Source organism: Geotrypetes seraphini, chromosome 3, assembly GCF_902459505.1.
Source record: "Geotrypetes seraphini chromosome 3, aGeoSer1.1, whole genome shotgun sequence".
Taxonomy (NCBI): domain Eukaryota; kingdom Metazoa; phylum Chordata; class Amphibia; order Gymnophiona; family Dermophiidae; genus Geotrypetes; species Geotrypetes seraphini.
In genome coordinates, this window is record NC_047086.1 from 46,987,471 (window position 1) to 47,008,531 (window position 21,061).

Consider the following 21,061-nt stretch of genomic DNA (forward strand, 5'->3'; position numbering starts at 1 on the left):
GGGAGGGCTGTTATTGAGTGAGAGTACCCAAGAAAGGGACTTGGGGGTACTGGTAGACAAGACAATGAAACCTTCGACGCAGTGCACAGCGGCTGCTAAGAAAGCGAATAGAATGCTAGGTATAATCAAGAAGGGTATTACAACCAGAATGAAAGAAGTTATCCTGCCGTTGTATCGGGTGATGGTGCGCCCACATCTGGAGTACTGTGTCCAATATTGGTCGCCGTACCTGAAGAAGGATATGGTGATACTCGAGAAGGTTCAGAAGAGAGCAACACGTTTGATAAAAGGTATGGAAAACCTTTCATACGCCGAAAGATTGGAGAAACTGGGGCTCTTTTCCCTGGAGACGCGGAGACTTAGAAGGGACATGATAGAGACTTACAAGATCTTGAAGGGCATAGAGAAAGTGGAGAGGGACAGATTCTTTAAACTTTCAAAAACTACAAAAATGAGAGGCCATTCAGAAAAATTAAGAGGAGACAGATTCAGAACCAATGCTAGGAAGTTCTTCTTCACCCAACGGGTGGTAGACACCAGGAATGCGCTTCCTGAAGGCGTGATAGGACAAGGTACGGTATTGGAGTTAAAGAAGGGTTTGGACAAATTTCTGAAGGAAAAGGGGATAGAAGGGTATAGATAGAGGGTTAATATACAGGTCCTGGACCTGGTGGGCCCCCACGTGAGTGGACTGCTGGGCATGATGGCCTCTAGTCTGACCCAGCAGAGGCACTTCTTATGTTCTTAACTTCACAACTGCGAGTGCCTTCCCGCCTTATGCCAGTTCACGGTATCTCAGTTCTTTATGCAAGCTAAGATACCAAACAAGGGAGTTGGGAGGGATGTGAGAATATCTGCCTGCTGACCCCGGATAACACCTGTTAAGGTAAGTAACTGTGCTTTATCCTAGGACAAGTAGGCAGCATATTCTCATGTGGGACTTCCTAGCTGAATATAATGGGATGGAAGGAGAGTTAGCCATTAAGAAGAAAATAAATTCTGTAATACTGCTTGGCCAAAACAACCATCTCGCCTGGAATAGAAATCCAGACAGTAGCAAAATGTGAATGTATGAATTGAGGATCAAGTAGCTGCTTTGTAAATTTAATCAATGGGAGTGGAACATAAGAAAGCCATTGATGCTGCCATAGCTCGGAACTTGTGTGCTGTAATGCATCCTTCAAGCTGCAGCTCAGCCTGAGCATAGCAAAAGGAAATGCAAGCCGCTAACCATGTGGAAATAGCTCTCTTGGTTACAGGCCGACCCAGTCTGTTAGTATCAAAAGAGATGAACAGTTGAGATGAAGACCTGTTTAGCTTAGTCTGTTGTATGTAGTAAGCCAAGGCATGCTGTTTCTTCAGGATGAGAATGAGGCTTTGGGAAGAATACTTGAAGCACAATGGATCAATTAAGGTGAAATTCCGAGACTACTTTTGGAAGGAATTTAGGATGGATCCGGAGAACCACCTTATCATGATGAAATACAGTGTACGGTGGCTTGGAGACTAATGCTTGAAGCTTACTCACCCAACGTGTGACAGAAAGTGACAGAAATCAAGAAGACCACTTTCCAAATGAGAAACTTAAGATGAGTAGATGTCTGAGGTTCAAATGGTCGCTTCATAAAATTGGTGAGAACTACATTAGGATCCCAGACAACTGGAGATGGTTTGACCAGAGGTTTGGAGATGAAAAGTCCCTTCATAAACCTGGAAACAAGCAGAAAAGTGGCCAGAGATTTAAGGTTGATAGGAACATGAAAAGCACTAATAGCACTGAAGTGAACTCTGACAGAAGCAGTTTTCAGGCCAGAAGTGGATAAATGGAGATGGTAGTCCAAAACTGAAGAGAGAGAAGAGGAGGAAGCATCTTGGTGAGGGAGAGTACACCACAAATTGAAGAGTCCAGTTCTGTTGATAGTACTGCTGAGTAGAAGGTTTTCTTGAAGCAGTTATAATGGCTTGTACCGATTCAGAAAGATTAAAATCTTCTGGAGTCAGACCGAGAGGTCCCAAGCTGTCAGATGTACAGATTTCAGTTGGGATGTAACAGAGAACCTTGACTCTGAGTGAGCAGAGATGGAAAGGTTTGCAAGGGAATTGGATCCTTGGCATTCAGCTGAAGTAGAAGGGAGAACCAAGGTTGTTGAGGCCACCGAGGGGCTAACAGGATCATGGTGGTTGAATTGTTCTTGAGCTTCACTAAAGTCTTGAGAATTAGAGGTATTGGTGGAAATGCATAGAGGAATTTGTTCATCCAATCCAAAAGAAAATCATCTGCCTTCAGATGATGAGGCGAGTACTGCTATGAGCAGAATTGAGGCAATTTGTGATTGTGGACAGACGCAAACAGGTCTATCTGAGGAGTCCCCCCATAGTAAGAAGATGTGTCGTAAACTCTGGAGTTGAGTTTCCATTTGTGAGGCTGAAGAAATCTGCTTAGTTTGTCGCCTAGAGTATTCAGCTTTCCTTGTACAAAGACGACTTTGAGAAATATATTTCGAGCAATTGCCCAGTTCCATATGCCTTCTGCCTCTTGACAAAGAAGGAAAGAGCCTGTTCCTCTTTGTTTGTTGATGTAGTACATCACTACTTGATTGTCTGTGCAAACAAGGAGTACCTGGTTGGAAAGATTCTCTTGAAAAGTTCTTATAGCATTCCGAATTGGCCGGAGCTCCAACAGGTTGATGTTGAATGTCTTTTCCTGAGCAAAACAAGTTCCCCCCCCCAAGCATAAATGGATGCATCTGTGGTGAGTACTTTCTGATGTGAAGGGATGTGAAACAGCAGACCCCTGGAAAGATTTGAGGCATCCATCCACCACTGAAGGGATTGACGAAGGGGTGAGGTGACTGATCAAGAGCTTGGAACCACTGAGATGCTAGAGTCCACTGAGCTGTTCTGAGAAGTCTGGTGAAGGGGGTAACATGAATTGTGGAGGCCATGTGACCTATGAGGTGCATCATGTGTCTTGCTAAGATGGATTGCAGAGCAGAGACTTGAGTGCAAAGATTAAGCAAAGTGTCTTGTCTTTGTTGAGGTAGAAAAGCCCTGAGGTGAATGGTGTCTAACAGGGCTCCTATGAAAAGAAGTAGTTGAGCTGGATGAAGTTGCAACTTTAGGAAGTTAAATTTGAACCCTAGGAGTTGAAGAAATTTTATTGTGAATTGCGTTGCTGATTGAACTGCTGGAGAAGATGCAGCCTTTATCAGCCAGTCATCTAAATATGGAAACACTTAGAAGCCATGAATACAAAGAGTTGCTGCCATGACCACGAGGCACTTGGTGAATACTCTTGGAGATTAAGCCAGGCCGAACAGCAGAACTTTGAACTGAAAGTGTTGATGAGCTATCTGAAAGAGAAGAAATTTTCTGTGAAGAGGATTTGTGAAAAGGATTTTCTGTGAAGAGGATGTGAGTGTAAGCCTCTTTGAGGTCTAGCGAGCACAGCCAATCATTTCGTTCTAGGAGAGGGTATAAAATCCCTAAAGACAGCATGCAAAACTTCTCTTTGACTAGATATTTGTTTAAGTCTCAGAGGTTGAAAATTGGACAAAGACCTCCCAACTTCTTTGAAATTAGAAAATTCCTAGAGTAGAACCCCTGATTTTTCTGAGAACAGGGAACCACTTCTATGGCATTTAGTTGAAGCAGAGCTTCGATGTCCTGAAGTAGAAGGGATGTCTGCTGAGATGTGGGTGTGGTAACGAAATTGAGCTAGTAACCTTTGCTTGATGACTTTGAAGACCCAAGAGTCCATTATGATGAGAGTCCAACGCTGATAAACCAATTGTAGATGACCTCTGATAGGTTGGGGAAGAGGCTGAAGAGGACCATGTAAGTTCAACTTAAGTAGCTCTTTAAGAGGTTTATCGAAATCTAAAGTATCCACTAGTTCGGCTCTGGGTTCAATGTCAGCCTCCAACTTGACAGGGAGAGCCTTTTCCAACTGTCTAATATATTTAGTGAAAGAAAGTCCATCAGGGGAAGACCTTCTTCGAAGAGGAGGCAACTGATTTGAAGGAAGACCATAAGATTCAGAAGCTGATAAAGCAGGCTCATATTCAGAATCAGAGTGGCCACAAGAAAGATCAGAGTAATAAGATTCAGGTGACCTATGGGAACGGCGAGAAGAGGTTCTTCGATGTCAGTACCAATCCAATGAGGATGATGAAGACTGGTGTGAAGATCTTATGAACTGGAAACATGATGCTTTGATGAAGAACTTTGATGAAGATCATCGTAGCTTCGATGGTGATGTTTGAGATTTCAATGCAGATTGACAATGCCTCAAATAGGAGGAACAGTGCCTCGATTGAGAGCGTCAGTGTCTACTGGAGGAGTGCCAATGGGAAGTAGCGTGGCATGTCAGTGTAGACCTGGAATCGGTACCCTGAGGCCTCAAAATATTATGCTTAGGCTGGGCTGGAACTGAGAGACTCGATGCAACCACCGGAGTCTAGTGCAATTTGAACAAATCACCGATCTCCCTCCGGAAAAACTCATTGAGTTGTTCCTTGAATACTTGCACTGGTACCCTATGGTCAATAGCTGGTATCATCGGTGCGGCAGGGTGTCGAGGGGTGGGTGATCTTGAGGAAGATGCACACCCTGTAGGAGCCACAGCCTGCACTGAAGGATAGCATTGGCATCGACGCTTTCCTGCATCGATGGACTTAATGCTATAGAGGCCTGCGATGCTTGCTGGGATGAGGATGGCTTCTGAGCAGGCTTCCCTGATGCTGGAATAACTTCCGATGTTGGTGTCACCAGTACTGAGGGTTTGAAACAACTCACAGAGTCCTGGGCAATCCAAATATCTTTTCTTGTTGGATGCATCGAGCTTTCAACGAACGTTTCTGCAGTGTGGAACAATGCATATAGGAGTCTACCCAATGTTCAGGCCCCAAACACTGCCAACACCAACTATACGGAACAGTAATGGAAATAGGGCGCTGATACAGACAGCACTTCTTAAACCCGCTCGATAGTTTTGACATGGGTGGGAAACTCTCGGCAACAACGTTAAACTCAATTTTGGTGACAAAAAAAGAAAAATATACTGAGGGAGAAAAATGAGGGCCAAAGGCCTGGTTGTAAGAGAGTAGGAAAAAATTATTAGATTATTTTTTTTTTTTAAACCGATCATAAAATAATGAAAGAAAGAAAGAAAAGAACTTGGCAAAAATTTTTTTTAAAAAAAGAGATGTTAATGAGAGGGCAACGATCGCATTGGACAAAGTCCAGAAAAAAGCACTTCTTTGCTCAGTGGAAAATAAAGAACTGATGTACTGTGAGCTGGCATCGGGCAGGAAGGCACTCACAAATGCGTGGTGCAGGTAGTCGCGAAGTTTCTAAAAACTTAAAGTGGCAATACACTTTTACCACTTTCCGTACCGGGCTCCATGCATGACGTCTCCTAAGTGAGAATATGCTGCTTGCTTGTCCTAGGACAGGGGTAGGCAATTCCGGTCCTCAAGAGCCAGAGCCAGGTCAGGTTTTCAGGATATCCACAATAAATATGCATGAGATAGATTTGCATCTCAAGGAGGCAGTGCATGCAAATCCATCTCATACATATTCATGGTGGATATCCTGAAAACCTGACCTGGCTCCGGCTCTCGAGGACCGGAATTGCCTACCCCTGTCCTAGGATAATAAGGATGTTCAAGGTCAATACGTCTGTGATGGTGCTTGTATTTTAGAACAGATCTACCAATTTACTTTAGAGTCTATTCTAAAAGATATTGGAGAAATGGTTATCCATGTGCTGGCAATGTCCAGCATGGTCATCCATTTTGCAAACTGAAACATCTAAAATACAAATGGGGCAAACCAGCACATGGATGTCCATGTTATGAAATAGCCACACAGATATTCATGTGCTGGAACATAAATGCTTATGTCAGCCATATTAATGCCATGAATGTCTATATTTCCCAAAGCTGTCACAGGACCCGATATCCCTTGCCAGAGCTGCTTGGGGTGGGGGAAAGGGAGATGGGGATGGACAGCAACCACTAGGGAATTAAGGCGTGATTTCCCTTAATCCCTCCATGAAGTGCCACACAAATCAGATCAAGTTTCTGACAACTAGACAGGGAAGCAGGTCTGCATTCCAAGATCCATGTTTTTGGACTGAGGCATCTGTTCCCTTTCTGAAATGGTGACTGGATGTTCATATTTTGCAACTATCCTATTCCAAACCAAAACTCACACCATACCCCCTTGCCATATGGACGTACTACAGTTTTTGACATCTGTACCCCAGCTTTATAAAATTGGGATTTAGATGTCCATACAATATGGACATCTAAATTCTGATTTGATAGGTGCCATCGACTCACATTTGAGTCCTAGCGACTTGATGAACATCCATCAAGTTTTCATGGCAGAATACAGAAGTAGATTGCTTGGCCTTTCTTCTGCACAGTATAAATTTGATTTTGTCACAGTTGTTGCATCAAACACAATCCTCTGCCTCCAACACTGCCCATCTGCTGCTGCCCAGATGGGTGGTACATCGTTAGTTTGACATCTCCACTGAAACCTGTCTGGCTTGGGAGGTAGTGAAACTACCAACAGCATAGCTTTCAGCTTCTCAGATGTGCACAAGCCCCAGAGGTACAACAAGCCCATGTACCGTTTACAGATTTACAGAAGTCTAAAAGCTGAATAAAGATTCTATAATAAAAGCCTATAACCCAATGCTAGTGGTCAATCAAGGCAGCAGATCTTAATGACAAATCCATTCCTTATGATTCATTACCAGCTCCTGGCAGTAAGAGGTAGCACTCCCCATGTCTATCTGGCTAATAGTTGTCAATGAACTTGTTCTCCAGAAAGGTGAATAACCAAAGTTTAAACCCAGTTTATAGTACAGGCATTGAACAAAGCAATTCTACAATATACTCATGCATACACCGACAACCACGTTCTTAAATTTATTTTAATCTTATCACTTAGGAGCCCTTTTACTAAGCTGCATTAGGTGCTAATGTGTGCCTAACACAGCAAAAAATGAACTACTGCAGGAAGCGCTAGAGCATCACGGTGTCAGGTCAAAAGCACACCGGGACAAAGGCGCGCGCAGACAATTGAGTGTAGCGTGGAGGTGCGCGCTGCAGAAAATTACAGTTTATACGGCTGCGACGGGGGGGCGTGGGGGGAACCCCCCCACTTTACTTAATAGAGATCGCGCCGCGTTGTGGGGGCATTGTGGGGGATTGTAACCCCCCACATTTTACTGAAAACTTAACTTTTTTAACTTTTTTAGGGAAAAAGTTAAGTTTACATTAAAATGTGGAGGGTTACAACCCCACAAACCCCCCACAACGCCGGCGCGATCTCTATTAAGTAAACTGGGGGGGCTCCCCAACAAAAACCCCCGTCGGAGCCCCTAAAAACTGTAATTTTCTTCGGCGCGTGCCTCCGTCTTGCGCTCAGTTGTCAGCGCGCGCCTTTGTCTTTTGCGGGGTTGTCTATGAACCGAGCATCACGTCATGGTCTTTGAATGCGTAAATTGAGCATGCACGAGGGGTGGAATGGCAGCAGCTCAGGAACACTGCCGGGTGTAAGTGCTCTTTCTGTCAGGAGGATCCCCACCAGCCACGCCAAAAGAGAACTGATTTTTGAGTGGATCTGAACCCAAAGTAGGGAGCTCCAGGCTACCCAGGCCCACCTGGGGCTAAGCCATTGCTTCTTCCAGGCATTTCATTTATTCTAACTGGAAGCATCCATTCCTTCAGGGCTTCCATTCTTTGACTTCTCTAATAATTTCTTCTTATTTTCCTTTTAAATTCCTCCTTACCTTTTTCTCTCACTTCTTTTTCTAATCTCTCCTTGAGCATACTGTCCCTTTGCAGCAGAAACCACTTTTCAGGCTCTGATGAAATGCAATTAATCAAGTCACCCAAACATAGAGAGATTTTGCACAACAGAAATCTCATATCAGCAACAATGTGCTAAAAAGCTCATCACTGTTCACAAGAAAATTGCCAGCCAGCTTTCTCCAGGTCTGAAATCTTCTACCTTCTGTTGCCATTATGACATCATGTCGCCCTAGTTACAAATTTTCATATAAGCTCCACCTTGCCCCAAACCACCTCAGTGATATGAGTGGTTAGGGCTATCTATTAAAAATTATTCTTTCTACTATATTATGATTAATTTTTTTCAAGTTTATGTTTTCTAACAATTTTCTATTACACAATAACTGCATATGACCATTTGAGTTCTCTCTCCTTGTTAGAGAGCTCCCTCCACAGGTTCATAATATTAAATAGCTAAGTTTTGTTCCCATAACCTTCTGAAACACCACTCAAGATGAGAGATAATACCTAACTATCTACTATAACAAAACTCTAAGCGCGCATGCGCACTCCTACCTGCGTGTTCCGTGATCCATATGTCCGTGGCAGCAGGAGTGCGCATGTGAGCTTAGGGTTCTATTAACTTGGGAGAAAAAACGGCACCACACTCACGGAACCCCAAGGATGTTCTGAGCGAAGTTATTTTTAAGTTCTAAGCCGCGGTGGCGGCTCCTCTCATGAGCCCCACCTGAGTCGGAGAAGTCTTCCAATGCAGGCGGGGATCGTGAAACGAGCCGCCACGGCAGATTTAAACTTTAAAATACCTCCGGCACAGAACAGTCGGCATAAGAATGTCGGACATGGGCACGCGATCCCGGCCACTCCTCACACACACTAGCGGGCAAAACAGCTTCCCACGCACCCGAGCAACCTCTAAGCGCGGGCCACCCTGTACTTTAGCTCCTCCAGGCAGCGGCAGACCTATCCACAACCAGGAAGTACTGTAAGCCCTCTGCTGCTCTTCTGTCTGCCTTCCTCTTCTAAACAGCCAGATGCTGGACAGGGGAATCAGGTAAGGGGTGCTGCAGTACAGGGGGAGCAGGGAAGAGGTGCTGCTGGGCAGGGGAGGAGGAAAGAGGAAGGGAGGCCTACTGCAGTACAGGGGGAGCAGGGAAGAGGTGCTGCTGGACAAGGGGGGAGGTAACAGGAAGGGAGGCCTACTGCTGGACAGGGGGAGCAGGGAACATGTGCTGCTGGGAAGGGGGAAGGTAAAACGAAGAGAGAAGGGGTGCTGCTGGACAGGGGGGGGAGGTAAAAGGAAGGAAGAAGGACTGCTTCTGGACAGGGGGAGCAGGGAAGAGGTGTTGCTAGACATGGGGGAGGGAAAACGAAGGGAAAAAGGCTGCTGCTGGACAGGGGGAGGAAAGAGAGACAGAAAGAAAGACAGACAGCAGGAGGGAGAGAGACAGATAGACAGACAGAAAGCAGCCAAGGAGAGAAAAAAAAAAGAAAGACAAAGACACACATCTATTCTAGCACCCGTTAATGTAACGGGCTTAAAGTCAAGTATAAATATATAATATTTGCCTCCCCCCAGTATAATACAGCCATTATCCTTCATATTTAAAGACCAATTCTTCAGTAAATACATTTTTGAAAAGCATTTTGTCCCCGGTTCTATAAGTGGCACCTAGATTGGCAGTGTCTCGCCAAATTTAGCGTGGAACTTAAAACTGTTTAATTGGTTTAATTGACATTAAAAGCCAATTACATTACATTACATTAGTGATTTCTATTCCGCCATTACCTTGCGTTTCAAGGTGGATTACATATGAATTGTTAGGACATTTAGAGGTACATAAGGAGTAGTCTAGACATTTTCTAAGTTGCAAAGGATTGGAGAGTATTGCAGGTGATGCTTGAGATAGATCTAGCTGTGTTAGTTTGGCTTTATGTATTTTTTGAATAGTAGGGTTTTTCTTTCTTAAATTAAACTATTACAGTTCCACATTGAAATTGGCAAGGCACCTACACTAAAAGTGAATGTGGTTGGGGTGGAATTTGGGTGTGGAAAGTGTTAGGGCATGGCACAGAGACAAATTTTCCCCATGGAATCTCTCTATTCCCTTCCTTTCCCCATGAGCACTGTCCCTGTCCCATTCCTGCAAGCTCTGTCCTCATCTGCACAAGCTTCAAACACTTTAAAATCATAAGTGTTCAAGAGGCTTGTAGGGTTAAGGCAGAGCTTGCAGGAATGGAAGAGGGACAAAACAGGGATATTGAGATCCCGCAGGGATGGGGACAAATTTGTCTCTTGTGTCATTCCCTACTAGATGTCGGTAGGCATCTCTGTTAGGCCAACAAAATCTGGTCCTAATATAGGCACCACTAAGCATGATTCTATAAATGGCGCCTAGTCGTTGATTGACAACTGTGCCAAGCTATGTCTAGCCACCAGACACAGTTCATAGAATCAGGGCCTTTGTCTTTTCCCAAAGTGCAAACTCATTCTTACCTTTATTTTGGCTATAAGTGCATCAATGGAAAGTTCCAGATCTTTAACCTGCTTACTCATTTCTTGTTTTCCTTCCTTCAGAGCACAAACCACTTCATTGAACTTGTCCAGTCGTGATTTCAGTGTGTGCACCTTCACTAGGCCATCAATGCTACAGAAATAAAGTTCCATTATGAATTAATAGAAAAGATAATTTGCTATCTCACTTCTGATTGAATCTGTTCTCACCAACCTTGAATTGATGAAACAAACCACTTTGACAAATACATTTGAAGTCCATGAACTATGCATTAATAAACACTTTCAGGCTGTCAAGAAAACCTAAAGGGGCCCCTTTTAATAAGTAAGATAAAATTTTTCACTTTCTGTGCATCATATGCAAACATAAATGCAAAGTCCTATGATTGAATGCTAACTGCTGGGGGTGATCCCAGCATGATCCCATATAGCTACTGCAAGGAAATGTTAATCATCTCAAAAGAGTTTGCATCTGTGGTCAGGCACTTATGCTGTTGGTTGCTACAGAGACAGACTGTTGAGTGCCGCCATCTTTTGATTTTATGCTGCTCTTATCTGGTTGGTGATGCAGTTACAGGATTTTCCATCTGGTAAAAGAGGATGCATGACCCTGCCCTTTTCCACCCTGGGATTGCCCCATCCGTCCCTGGATCCACCCAGTTCCACCCCCCAACCCAGCCCCATACAAACCTCATCTCTTCGGGCCAGAGCTGGAGTGCATCTGCGGATGCAACGTAATGACATCGCATCCACGCATGCGCAGATACACTCCAGCCCCAGCCCCAATCTCACCAGCTTTTCAAAACCTGGACAAAGTGCCGGGTTTTAAAAAACCATCCGCACGCCTAGACATGTCCTCTAAAAGAAGACATGTCCAGGGATATCCTGACGTCTGGTAACCGTATACTAGCCCCTTATGTAGCCCTTAACATGGATGAAACATAGCCTGTGTCAAGTTATTTTATTTGTGTTTTATGTCTGTGTAAGGTCATGAAATGGTTAACTGTTGTTTAAAATATTGCTCTGGTCTACATAGCTGAAGAAAGTGTACAATCTATTGACTTCATCTGCCTAAAATGTATGTCCCTACCTTACCACATTGTAAGCTAAATAGATAAGAGTTTGAGCCATGATGTACCCTGCCCTTCCGTACATTTAGAACTGTAAGAGTTAGATAAGTGACCTGCTAGTGTGAGCTTAGGACCAATAATAATTGTAGAAAAGTTATAGAAGTAACAAATGAAAATTGTAGTTTTTGCATATATTAGTTTGCAAAAAGGGCATAAAAGTCTGTGTATTTCCTGTTTCTGACACTCTAGTAGGCAGGCTATTAATTGCACTAGAGTCCGGTATACCGTAATAAATCTCTTGTACTTTCTTCACGCCTCTGACTTTGTGTGTCCAAGTGACCTTTCATCTGCACTACAATAAATCGTCCTCAGTCACTACATTTTGGCTGAGCTGCTGTTATAACCACCTCTATGGATTCTGCAGACCACCTGCCTGTTGTTTTCTATGACCCAGTTGATATTCAGACCTTAATCGGCCACGGACTGCCACACAAAGATAAGTCTGGAATGCCCCCCCCAAGATAGCCAGCTTTCATTTAGGCACGAGCCACTAATTTTCAGCGGCACTTAAAACAGTTATCACCACTAAAAACAGCAAACACTTAACCAGTCAGCAGCCATTTCTGGCCAGTTGAATTGTTTTGAACACTGACCGGCATATGCACATTAAAAACATTTCTAAGTCCTTTCTCAGAATTTTGACAGTTTGAAGGCTTCTAGATTGGGCATTCAAACACAAAGCAACCCTATTAGAAAGGCTCTGTCTTGGTAATGGACTAATCTCACTGCAGTTCCCAGAAAGCTTGATAATTCATTTTCTTGAGATCACAAGAAACACTGAGAAAAACATCATCTCCTGCAAATAAATAGGACAAATTTACTTTGAACCTTAAAAACCAATATCAATATTTTTTTTATATACTGAATCCAGTAATGTACTGGTAGCCAGTGAAATCACACCACTACAGGAGAAACAGGATTACATAGTAACATAGTGGATGACGGCAGATAAAGACCCGAATGGTCCATCTAGTCTGCCCAATCTGATTCAATCTAAAAATTTGTTGGATTTTTTATTTTCTTCTTCTCCTTAGCTATTTCTGGGCAAGAATCTAAAGTTCTGCCCGGTACTGTTCTTAGGTTCCAACTACTGAAGTCTCCGTCAAAGCTCACTCCAGCCCATCTACACCATCCCAGCCGTTGAAGCCTTCCCCAGGTCATCCTCTCCCAAATGGCCATATACAGAAACAGACCGTGCAAGTCTGCCCAGTACTGCTTAATTCTTCAATATTTACGATTATTTTCTGATTCTAGATCCTCTGTGTTCATCCCACTGTGTTTGTATTAACTGTAAGTACTGTGCATTCTTTTGGGGTAATCTTAATTGTGCTGAGGACACGTGGAGGGGCATTATCAAAAATGTGCCTAAAGTCTGAGGTTGGACATTTTGTGCATGACATCCACAAACCCAGCAGGAAAATTGTCCATTTTCAAAGCTACCAAACGTCTATCTTTTATATTTGAAAATGAGCAAGGTATAAGTTTTGGTCCTTAGGACGTCTACTTTCTTTTTGCCCATTTTCAAAAATAAAACGTCCCTGCAGAAAAACGTACAAAAGCATGTTTTGTAACTGTACCCACCAACTACCTTGTCTGATCGCGGCAGAAGGAATCCCCATCAGCTGAGCCGGTTTTGGGGATTCCTGGTGGCTCACCTGATGGAGATTCTCCCTGCCAGGATCAGCTGAGCCGCAAATCCCTACACCCCTCCCCCTGACATCCCCCACATCCTGCATCTTCCTTGACATCTCCGCCACCCCCCCCCCACACACACACACATCCCTGGGCCCCCCTCCCACCATACCTTCGGAAAAGCAAATGGCAGGAGGGAAGCTCAATCCCTCCTGCCTATAGGGCTGTGTGCTACAATGATGGGGCTTCCCCCTCCCAATGCATCTTCAGATGCAGTGGGAAGGACTGAAGGCCCATATCGGCTTTACAATGGTCCTGATGAAAGCTTACCTGATTACTATTAAAATCAGGGTCACTTCTAGTATCAGATTTTGCAAAAGTGCATATTCAAGAAGAGCCCCATTAAGGAGGTGAGCTTAAAAATTAGTTTTTTCTTTCTTTTTTTTTTTTTTTTTTGGGGGGGGGGTTTGAATTTGAGGTTGTTTGCAACACCAGAGAGATGAGCACAAATCTTCCCTCAATCATTCTTCCACACCCCAGGTCCATAGCTGATAGGTTCATGTGCTTTGGAGCATATAAATGCTGATGGGAAGATTTTTTAAATATTTGTGTATTTCCATTGTAAAACAGGAAGAATGCATATACTTAATCTGTGCATGGCATAAGCAGTGCCTCTTCTAAAATCACTATTTAAATGTGCACAGCAATTTATACATGTAAATAACATTTGTTTATAGGTATAAACCTTATATAATCACCTCCTAAATAATGAAGCAACCATAATGAAAACATTTTTTACAGGTTTGTTAATAATCCTGATTTTGAAGATGATTTCTCTGCAATATCATTTTCCTAATCCTATAATCTGGCTCAGACTATACTGTATGTCTTCAACATTAAGAGGGAACTAAAACCAAATCTATGTAGCATCCTATTTGGAATAGAATGAAGAGTGAAGCAAAATTATCAAACTTACAATATAGCCCTGGAAAAAAAAAGGCCTGTCTGGGAATTCAACAGTGGGCTTCAGTTGCTGAGCAGACTTCTTCAATCTGGGTCCCATAAATGGCAAAAACTGATCAGGATCAAGGCTAGAATAGGCTTCAAGGGCAACTAGTAGTTGGGAACTATGGCAAGTACATCTTCCACAGCTGTGTTTCTCAACTTGGCCCTGGCGTTCCCATTGCCAGTCGGATTTTCAGGATATCCACAATGAATATGTATAAACTTGATTTGCATACACTGCTTCCATTGTATGCAAAAAACTTTTCATGCATATTCATTGTGGATATCCTGAAAAGCTGACTGGCAAGGGGGTACTCCAAGACAGAGCTGAGAAATATTGTTCTATAGTCTATGCCTCAACACTGGCAGGGAGAATGGAGCAAAGAAATGGAGAGAAGCAGCAGAACAGCCGAAACGTCATTGAAAAGTTGAGGTAATTGGGCACGGAAATCAGAGCAATCAGAGCTCTGCTATCTGCCGTCTGCCATCCTGGTTCTCTCTCTCCTTCCCTGTACCGTTTTATCTTCATCGCAAGCAGCCATGAAGTAGCTGCTCGCGTCAACTTTAGTGCTCTCTCTGACGTCACTAACTACCGCGTTTCCCTGAAAATAAGACAATGTCTTATATAAATTTGGGGCCCAAAAAATGCACTAGGTCTTATTTTCGAGTAGGACTTATTTTTTTCATGTACATGATCATCTCTCCCTTCCTCTCCTTCACCCCAATTCTTCCTCTTCCCTTTCTCTCCCCCACATGTGCAACATCTTTCCTCCCCTCTCACCCATCCCCTTGTGCCTTCCCTCTGCAGCATCTTTCTATCCCTCCATCCCTCCCATTCCCCTGAGCAGCAGAACCCTTATACACCCGCCGCCACCCCCACCGCGCAGCCAAACCGCCGAACCCCTTCTGACCCTCCATCCGAATCCTGCCGACCACGACCATAAATACCTTCCAGCAGAGTAGCGTAGAGCCAGCAGCACTCTACACCGGCTGCTTTGCGGCCTTCTGTGTGCTGCATTACTGATGACATTATCAGTGACGCAGCAGGATTAAGTATATTAATCATGAAAAAGTGGAGCGTGTGCAGAATGCATGCCCAATTCAACTCTGGCCTCCTTGCTGGGCATACTGGATGGGCCATGCAGGTCTTTGTATGTTGACATAGCACAGTTACTTACCGTAACAGGTGTTATCCAGGGACAGCAGGCAGATATTCTTGACTGATGGGTGACGGCACCGACGGAGCCCCGGTACGGACAATTTTAGAGTGATTGCACTCTAAGAACTTTTAGAAAGTTCTAGCTCGGCCGCACCGCGCACGCGCGAGTGCCTTCCCGCCCGACAGAGGCGCGCGGTCCCTCAGTTAGTATAAGCCAGCTAAGAAGCCAACCCGGGGAGGAGGGTGGGACGCAAGAATATCTGCCTGCTGTCCCTGGATAACACCTGTTACGGTAAGTAACTGTGCTTTATCCCAGGACAAGCAGGCAGCATATTCTTGACTGATGGGTGACCTCTAAGCTAACAAAAAGAGGGATGGAGGGAAGGTTGGCCATTAAGAAAACAAATTTTGTAAAACAGACTGGCCGAAGTGACCATCCCTTCTGGAGAATGCATCCAGACAATAATGAGATGTAAAAGTGTGAACTGAGGACCAAGTGGCAGCCTTGCAGATTTCCTCAATAGGAGTGGAACGGAGGAAAGCTACAGATGCTGCCATTGCTCTGACTCTATGGGCCGTGACAGAACCTTCCAGTGTCAGTCCAGTCTGAGCATAACAGAATGAAATGCACGCTGCCAGCCAATTAGACAACGTACGTTTAGAAACAGGACGTCCCAATTTATTCGGATCAAAGGACAGAAAAAGCTGGGGAACTGATCTGTGGGGTTTCGTACGCTCCAGATAGTAAGCAAGAGCCCTTTTACAATCCAAAGTATGCAGAGCTTGTTCCCCAGAATGAGAATGAGGTTTTGGAAAGAAAACCGGTAGAACAATGGATTGGTTGAGATGAAATTCAGAAACAACCTTGGGGAGAAACTTTGGATGTGTACGCAGAACCACCTTGTCATGGTGAAAAACCGTAAAAGGTGGATCTGCAACCAGTGCATGAAGCTCACTGACTCTCCTGGCAGAGGTAAGAGCAATAAGGAAAAGTACTTTCCAAGTGAGAAATTTGAAAGGAGAAGTAGCTAAAGGTTCAAATGGAGGTTTCATTAAAGCTGAAAGAACCACATTGAGATCCCAGATAACCGGAGGGGCTTTAAGAGGTGGTTTAACATTGAAAAGCCCACGCATGAACCTGGACACCAGGGGATGAGCTGAAAGAAGTTTTCCATGGACTGGCTCATGAAAAGCTGCAATGGCACTGAGGTGGACTCTGATGGAAGAGGACTTTAGGCCAGAGTCAGACAAAGAAAGAAGATAATCTAACAACGTCTCCACTGCCAGGGAAGTGGGATCAAGATGATGAAGAAGACACCAGGAAGAAAATCTCGTCCACTTTTGATGGTAACATTGCAGAGTGGCTGGTTTCCTGGAGGCATCCAGAATGGAACGAACGGGCTGAGACAAAAGAATATCAGTCGAGTTCAGCCCGAGAGATACCAAGCCGTCAGGTGTAGAGACTGGAGGTTGGGATGCAGAAGGGTTCCCTGCTGTTGCGTAAGCAGAGAAGGAAACAGAGGAAGAAGAAAAGGTTCCCTGGAACTGAGTTGAAGTAGAAGGGAGAACCAATGTTGCCTGGGCCACCGTGGAGCAATCAGAATCATGGTGGCTCGTTCCCTCTTGAGCTTGAACAAGGTTCTCAACATGAGAGGTAGAGGAGGGAAGGCGTACAGGAACAGATTCGACCAGTCGAGGAGAAAAGCATCTGCTGTTAGACGGTGCGGAGAGTAAAGTCTGGAGCAGAATAGGGGCAGCTGATGATTGTGAGGAGCTGCAAAGAGGTCTATCTGAGGAGTGCCCCATTGATCGAAGATAGACTGCAGAGTTACGGGATCGAGTGTCCACTCGTGAGGTTGGAGAATTCTGCTGAGTTTGTCCGCTAAAGAATTCTGAGCCCCCTGAATGTATACAGCTTTCAGGAAGAGATGATGATCTATGGCCCAAGTCCAGATCTTCTGGGCTTCCTGGCATAAAAGGCGAGAGCCTGTCCCACCCTGTTTGTTGATGTAGTACATCGCAACCTGATTGTCTGTGCACAACAGAAGGACCTGAGGAAAGAGAAGATGTTGAAAGGCCTTGAGGGCATAAAACATCGCTCTGAGTTCCAGGAAATTGATTTGATGTTTTCTTTCCTGGGCTGACCAAAGACCTTGAGTCTGGAACTCGTTCAAGTGAGCTCCCCATGCATACAGAGAGGCGTCGGTGGTGATGACTAGTTGATGAGGAGGCTGATGGAACAGAAGACCTCTGGATAGATTTGAGGATACCAACCACCATTGAAGAGACTGACGAAGAGATGATGTCACAGATATGTGTCGTGAGCAAGGATCCGACACTTGGGACCACTGGGTAGCAAGGGTCCATTGAGGAGTGCGCAGGTGAAGACGGGCGTGAGGTGTGACATGAACTGTGGATGCCATGTGCCCCAAGAGTACCATCATTTGTCTTGCTGAGATGGACGGCAGTGGAAGCACCTGCTGACATAGAGACTGAAGAGTCTGGAGACGATTGGATGGTAGGAAAGCTCTCATTAGGAGTGTATCCAGGATCGCTCCAATGAATTGAAGTCTCTGAGTGGGAATGATATGAGATTTGGGTAGATTGATCTCGAATCCCAGAAGTTGTAGAAACTGGATGGTTTGGTTGGTGGCCAGAAGAACTGCTTGAGCGGATGTGGCTTTGATCAACCAATCGTCCAGGTAAGGAAATACATGAAGGTGGTGAGAGCGTAGAAATGCCGCTACCACAATGAGACATTTGGTGAATACCCTTGGAGATGAGGCAAGGCCGAAGGGCAGCACCTTGTACTGGTAATGACAATGATTGATCATGAATCGGAGATATGGTCTTGAGGTTACATTGATCGGTATGTGAGTGTAAGCCTCTTTGAGATCGAGGGAGCATAGCCAGTCGTTTTGATTTAGAAGGGGATAAAGGATGGCTAAAGAAAGCATCTTGAATTTTTCTTTTACTAGATGAATGTTGAGATCGCGAAGATCCAGGATGGGTCTGAGATCTCCTGTTTTTTTGGGGACTAGAAAGTAACGGGAGTAGAATCCCTGCCCCTTTTGATGTAGAGGAACTTCCTCTATAGCGTTCAGAAGGAGGAGGGATTGTACCTCCTGAATAAGGAGGGCCGATTGAGGACTGTTCAAAGCAGACTCTTTTGGCAGGCTTTGAGGTGGAAGAGTCTGAAAGTTGAGAGAGTAGCCGTGGCGGATGATGTTGAGGACCCATTGGTCCGATGTGATTACTTCCCACCGGCTGAGGAACAGAGAAAGTCGACCTCCTATAGGCTGAGGCAGGAGAGCAGGAATAGGGATACTGGCTATACTGTGGAGAATGAAGTCAAAAGGGCTGTGACTTCTGCTGAGGAGGTTGTTTTACAGCTTGTTGCTGCTGCTGTTGTCTGGGAGGCTGACGTTGTTGTTGCCTCTGACGCCTAGGTTGCTGAGCAGTGGTAGTTAATGGACGAGCTGTGAAGCGGCGTTGATAGGCCGATTGCTGCCTATATGGTCTTGGCGGAGGAGGCTTCTTTTTATTCTTAAGCAGGGTATCCCAGCGCATCTCATGAGCAGAGAGCTTTTGTGTGGTTGAGTCCATGGAATCCCCAAAGAGCTCATCCCCTAGGCATGGGGCGTTGGCTAACCGATCTTGATGGTTAACATCAAGCTCGGATACCCGAAGCCAGGCCAAACGACGCATAGCTACTGACATTGCTGTCGCTCTGGATGTTAGTTCAAAGGTGTCATATATGGATCTAACCATAAACTTACGTAATTGGAGAAGAGACGACAAGCATGTGTGAAAAGCGGGATGCTTTCGTGAAGGAAGATATTTTTCGAAAGAAGCCATGGTGGTAAGGAGATGCTTTAAATAAAAAGAAAAATGAAAAGCATAATTACCAGCCCTATTTGCCAACATAGCATTTTGGTAGAGCCTCTTACCAAATTTATCCATGGCCCTTCCTTCTCTGCCAGGAGGGACAGATGCATATACACTGGCTCCTGAAGTCTTTTTAAGGGTGGATTCGACAAATAAGGATTCATGTGGAAGTTGAGGTTTGTCGAACCCAGGAATGGGAATTACCTTGTATAGAGAATCCAGTTTACGTGGGGCCCCTGGGACAGTTAAAGGAGTCTCTAAATTCTTATAGAAAGTTTCCCTCAAGATGTCATGAAGGGGAAGTTTCAAAAATTCCTTTGGGGGCTGATCAAAATCAAGGGCATCCAAAAAAGCTTTAGACTTTTTGGATTCAGCCTCCAAAGGAATGGACAAGGACTCGCACATCTCTTTCAAAAAACTGGAGAAAGAGGAAGTGGCCTGTTTGGAGGATGGGTCAGGGACAGCCGAATCCTCCTCCTCTGAGGAACATTCGCCTTCAGAAAGAAAGGGTTCCTCTGAGTCTCCCCACAGATCAGGGTCTCTGACATGGGAAGAATGGTCCCGAGACTCAGGTGTCGACGTTTGAATGTGTCGGGTTTTGCGCACCGACTTACCCGACCTCATCGATACCGAGTCAGGAGAAGTTATCGGTCGCACCGGTGCCGAAGTCTGCACCGATTGATGGTGAGCTCTCGGCTCCGGTGCAAGGACTGGCATCGATACCGATGAGGTTAGGTGAAGCGGTATCGAGACAGTGGAAGCGGGTAACACGGGTTCCACAATCGGTATCGATACGGGTTGTTCCACAACCGGTACCGATGGCTCGGTGCGGACTGGCACCGGAAGGTTCGGTGTCATGATAGCAGGAAGGAGTCGTTCTAATTGCTCCTTAAGCTGCACCTGAAGGATGGCCGTAATGCGGTCATCGAGGGATGGCACCGGTACCGCTTTTTTCTTCTGCGGTACCTGCGGTGCCGCTCGACGCCCCGGAGATGAGGAGCCCGATGTCGAGGGACTCACCTCTATAGGGGCGGAGCGCTTCCGCTGGCGTCTTACAGGCGGCAGGATTGGACTCACTGCACTCGAGGCCGGAAGACGTTCCAGCGGGGAAGGCTTCTTAGCCGGCTTACCTGACTGTTGAGATGCCGGTGTGGAATCACGCGGCGTCGAAGACGAGGGTGCCGACTGAATCGGTGCCGAAGCCGGAGTTGAAGGAACGGGGTCGGACATCTCGGCACCGAACAACAATCGTTGTTGAATTTGGCGATTTTTTAAAGTCCGTTTTTTTAAAGTAGCACAGCGGGTGCAAGTAGAGGCCTGATGCTCAGGACCCAAACACTGTAAACACCAGTTGTGTGGGTCCGTGAGAGATATAGGCCTAGCACACCGCTGGCACTTTTTAAAACCCGGTTGAGGGGGCATGAAAGTAAAAACGGCTTCCGCCAAATCGAAGGCCGAGGCTTCGATGGTGGCAGAAGGCCCCGCCGGGGAAAACCGAAAACTGAAGAAAAAAAATGAAAGTTTTTTTTTTTTTTTTTTTTTTTTTAACAAAATTGAAAGAAAGAAAAAAGGCAATGAAGCCAAAACGTTTACGCGAGCGGGAAGGCAAGTTAGGAAAAAATTTCAACAGCCGTTGAAAACGCGTCTTCTTAGCTCCGCGGAAACTAAGAAACTGAGGGACCGCGCGCCTCTGTCGGGCGGGAAGGCACTCGCGCGTGCGCGGTGCGGCCGAGCTAGAACTTTCTAAAAGTTCTTAGAGTGCAATCACTCTAAAATTGTCCGTACCGGGGCTCCGTCGGTGCCGTCACCCATCAGTCAAGAATATGCTGCCTGCTTGTCCTGGGATAATTACTGTTACTAGATTAACTAACTACTTATGTCTTTCCCTATGATGATTTCCATG

General features: G+C 45.2%; 1 protein-coding gene across 10 annotated transcripts in view; it reads right to left on the reverse strand.

Annotated features, from left to right (window-relative positions):
* The window catches only part of MYO6 (myosin VI), a 426,976-nt gene that overhangs the window by 110,715 nt on the left and 295,200 nt on the right, over nt 1–21,061 (reverse strand). For all 10 annotated transcript variants that reach the window (XM_033936483.1, XM_033936482.1, XM_033936481.1 and 7 more), the window contains one exon: nt 10,327–10,477. In XM_033936483.1, the coding sequence (XP_033792374.1) occupies nt 10,327–10,477 (151 nt within the window). The remainder of the gene's footprint in view (nt 1–10,326; nt 10,478–21,061) is intronic.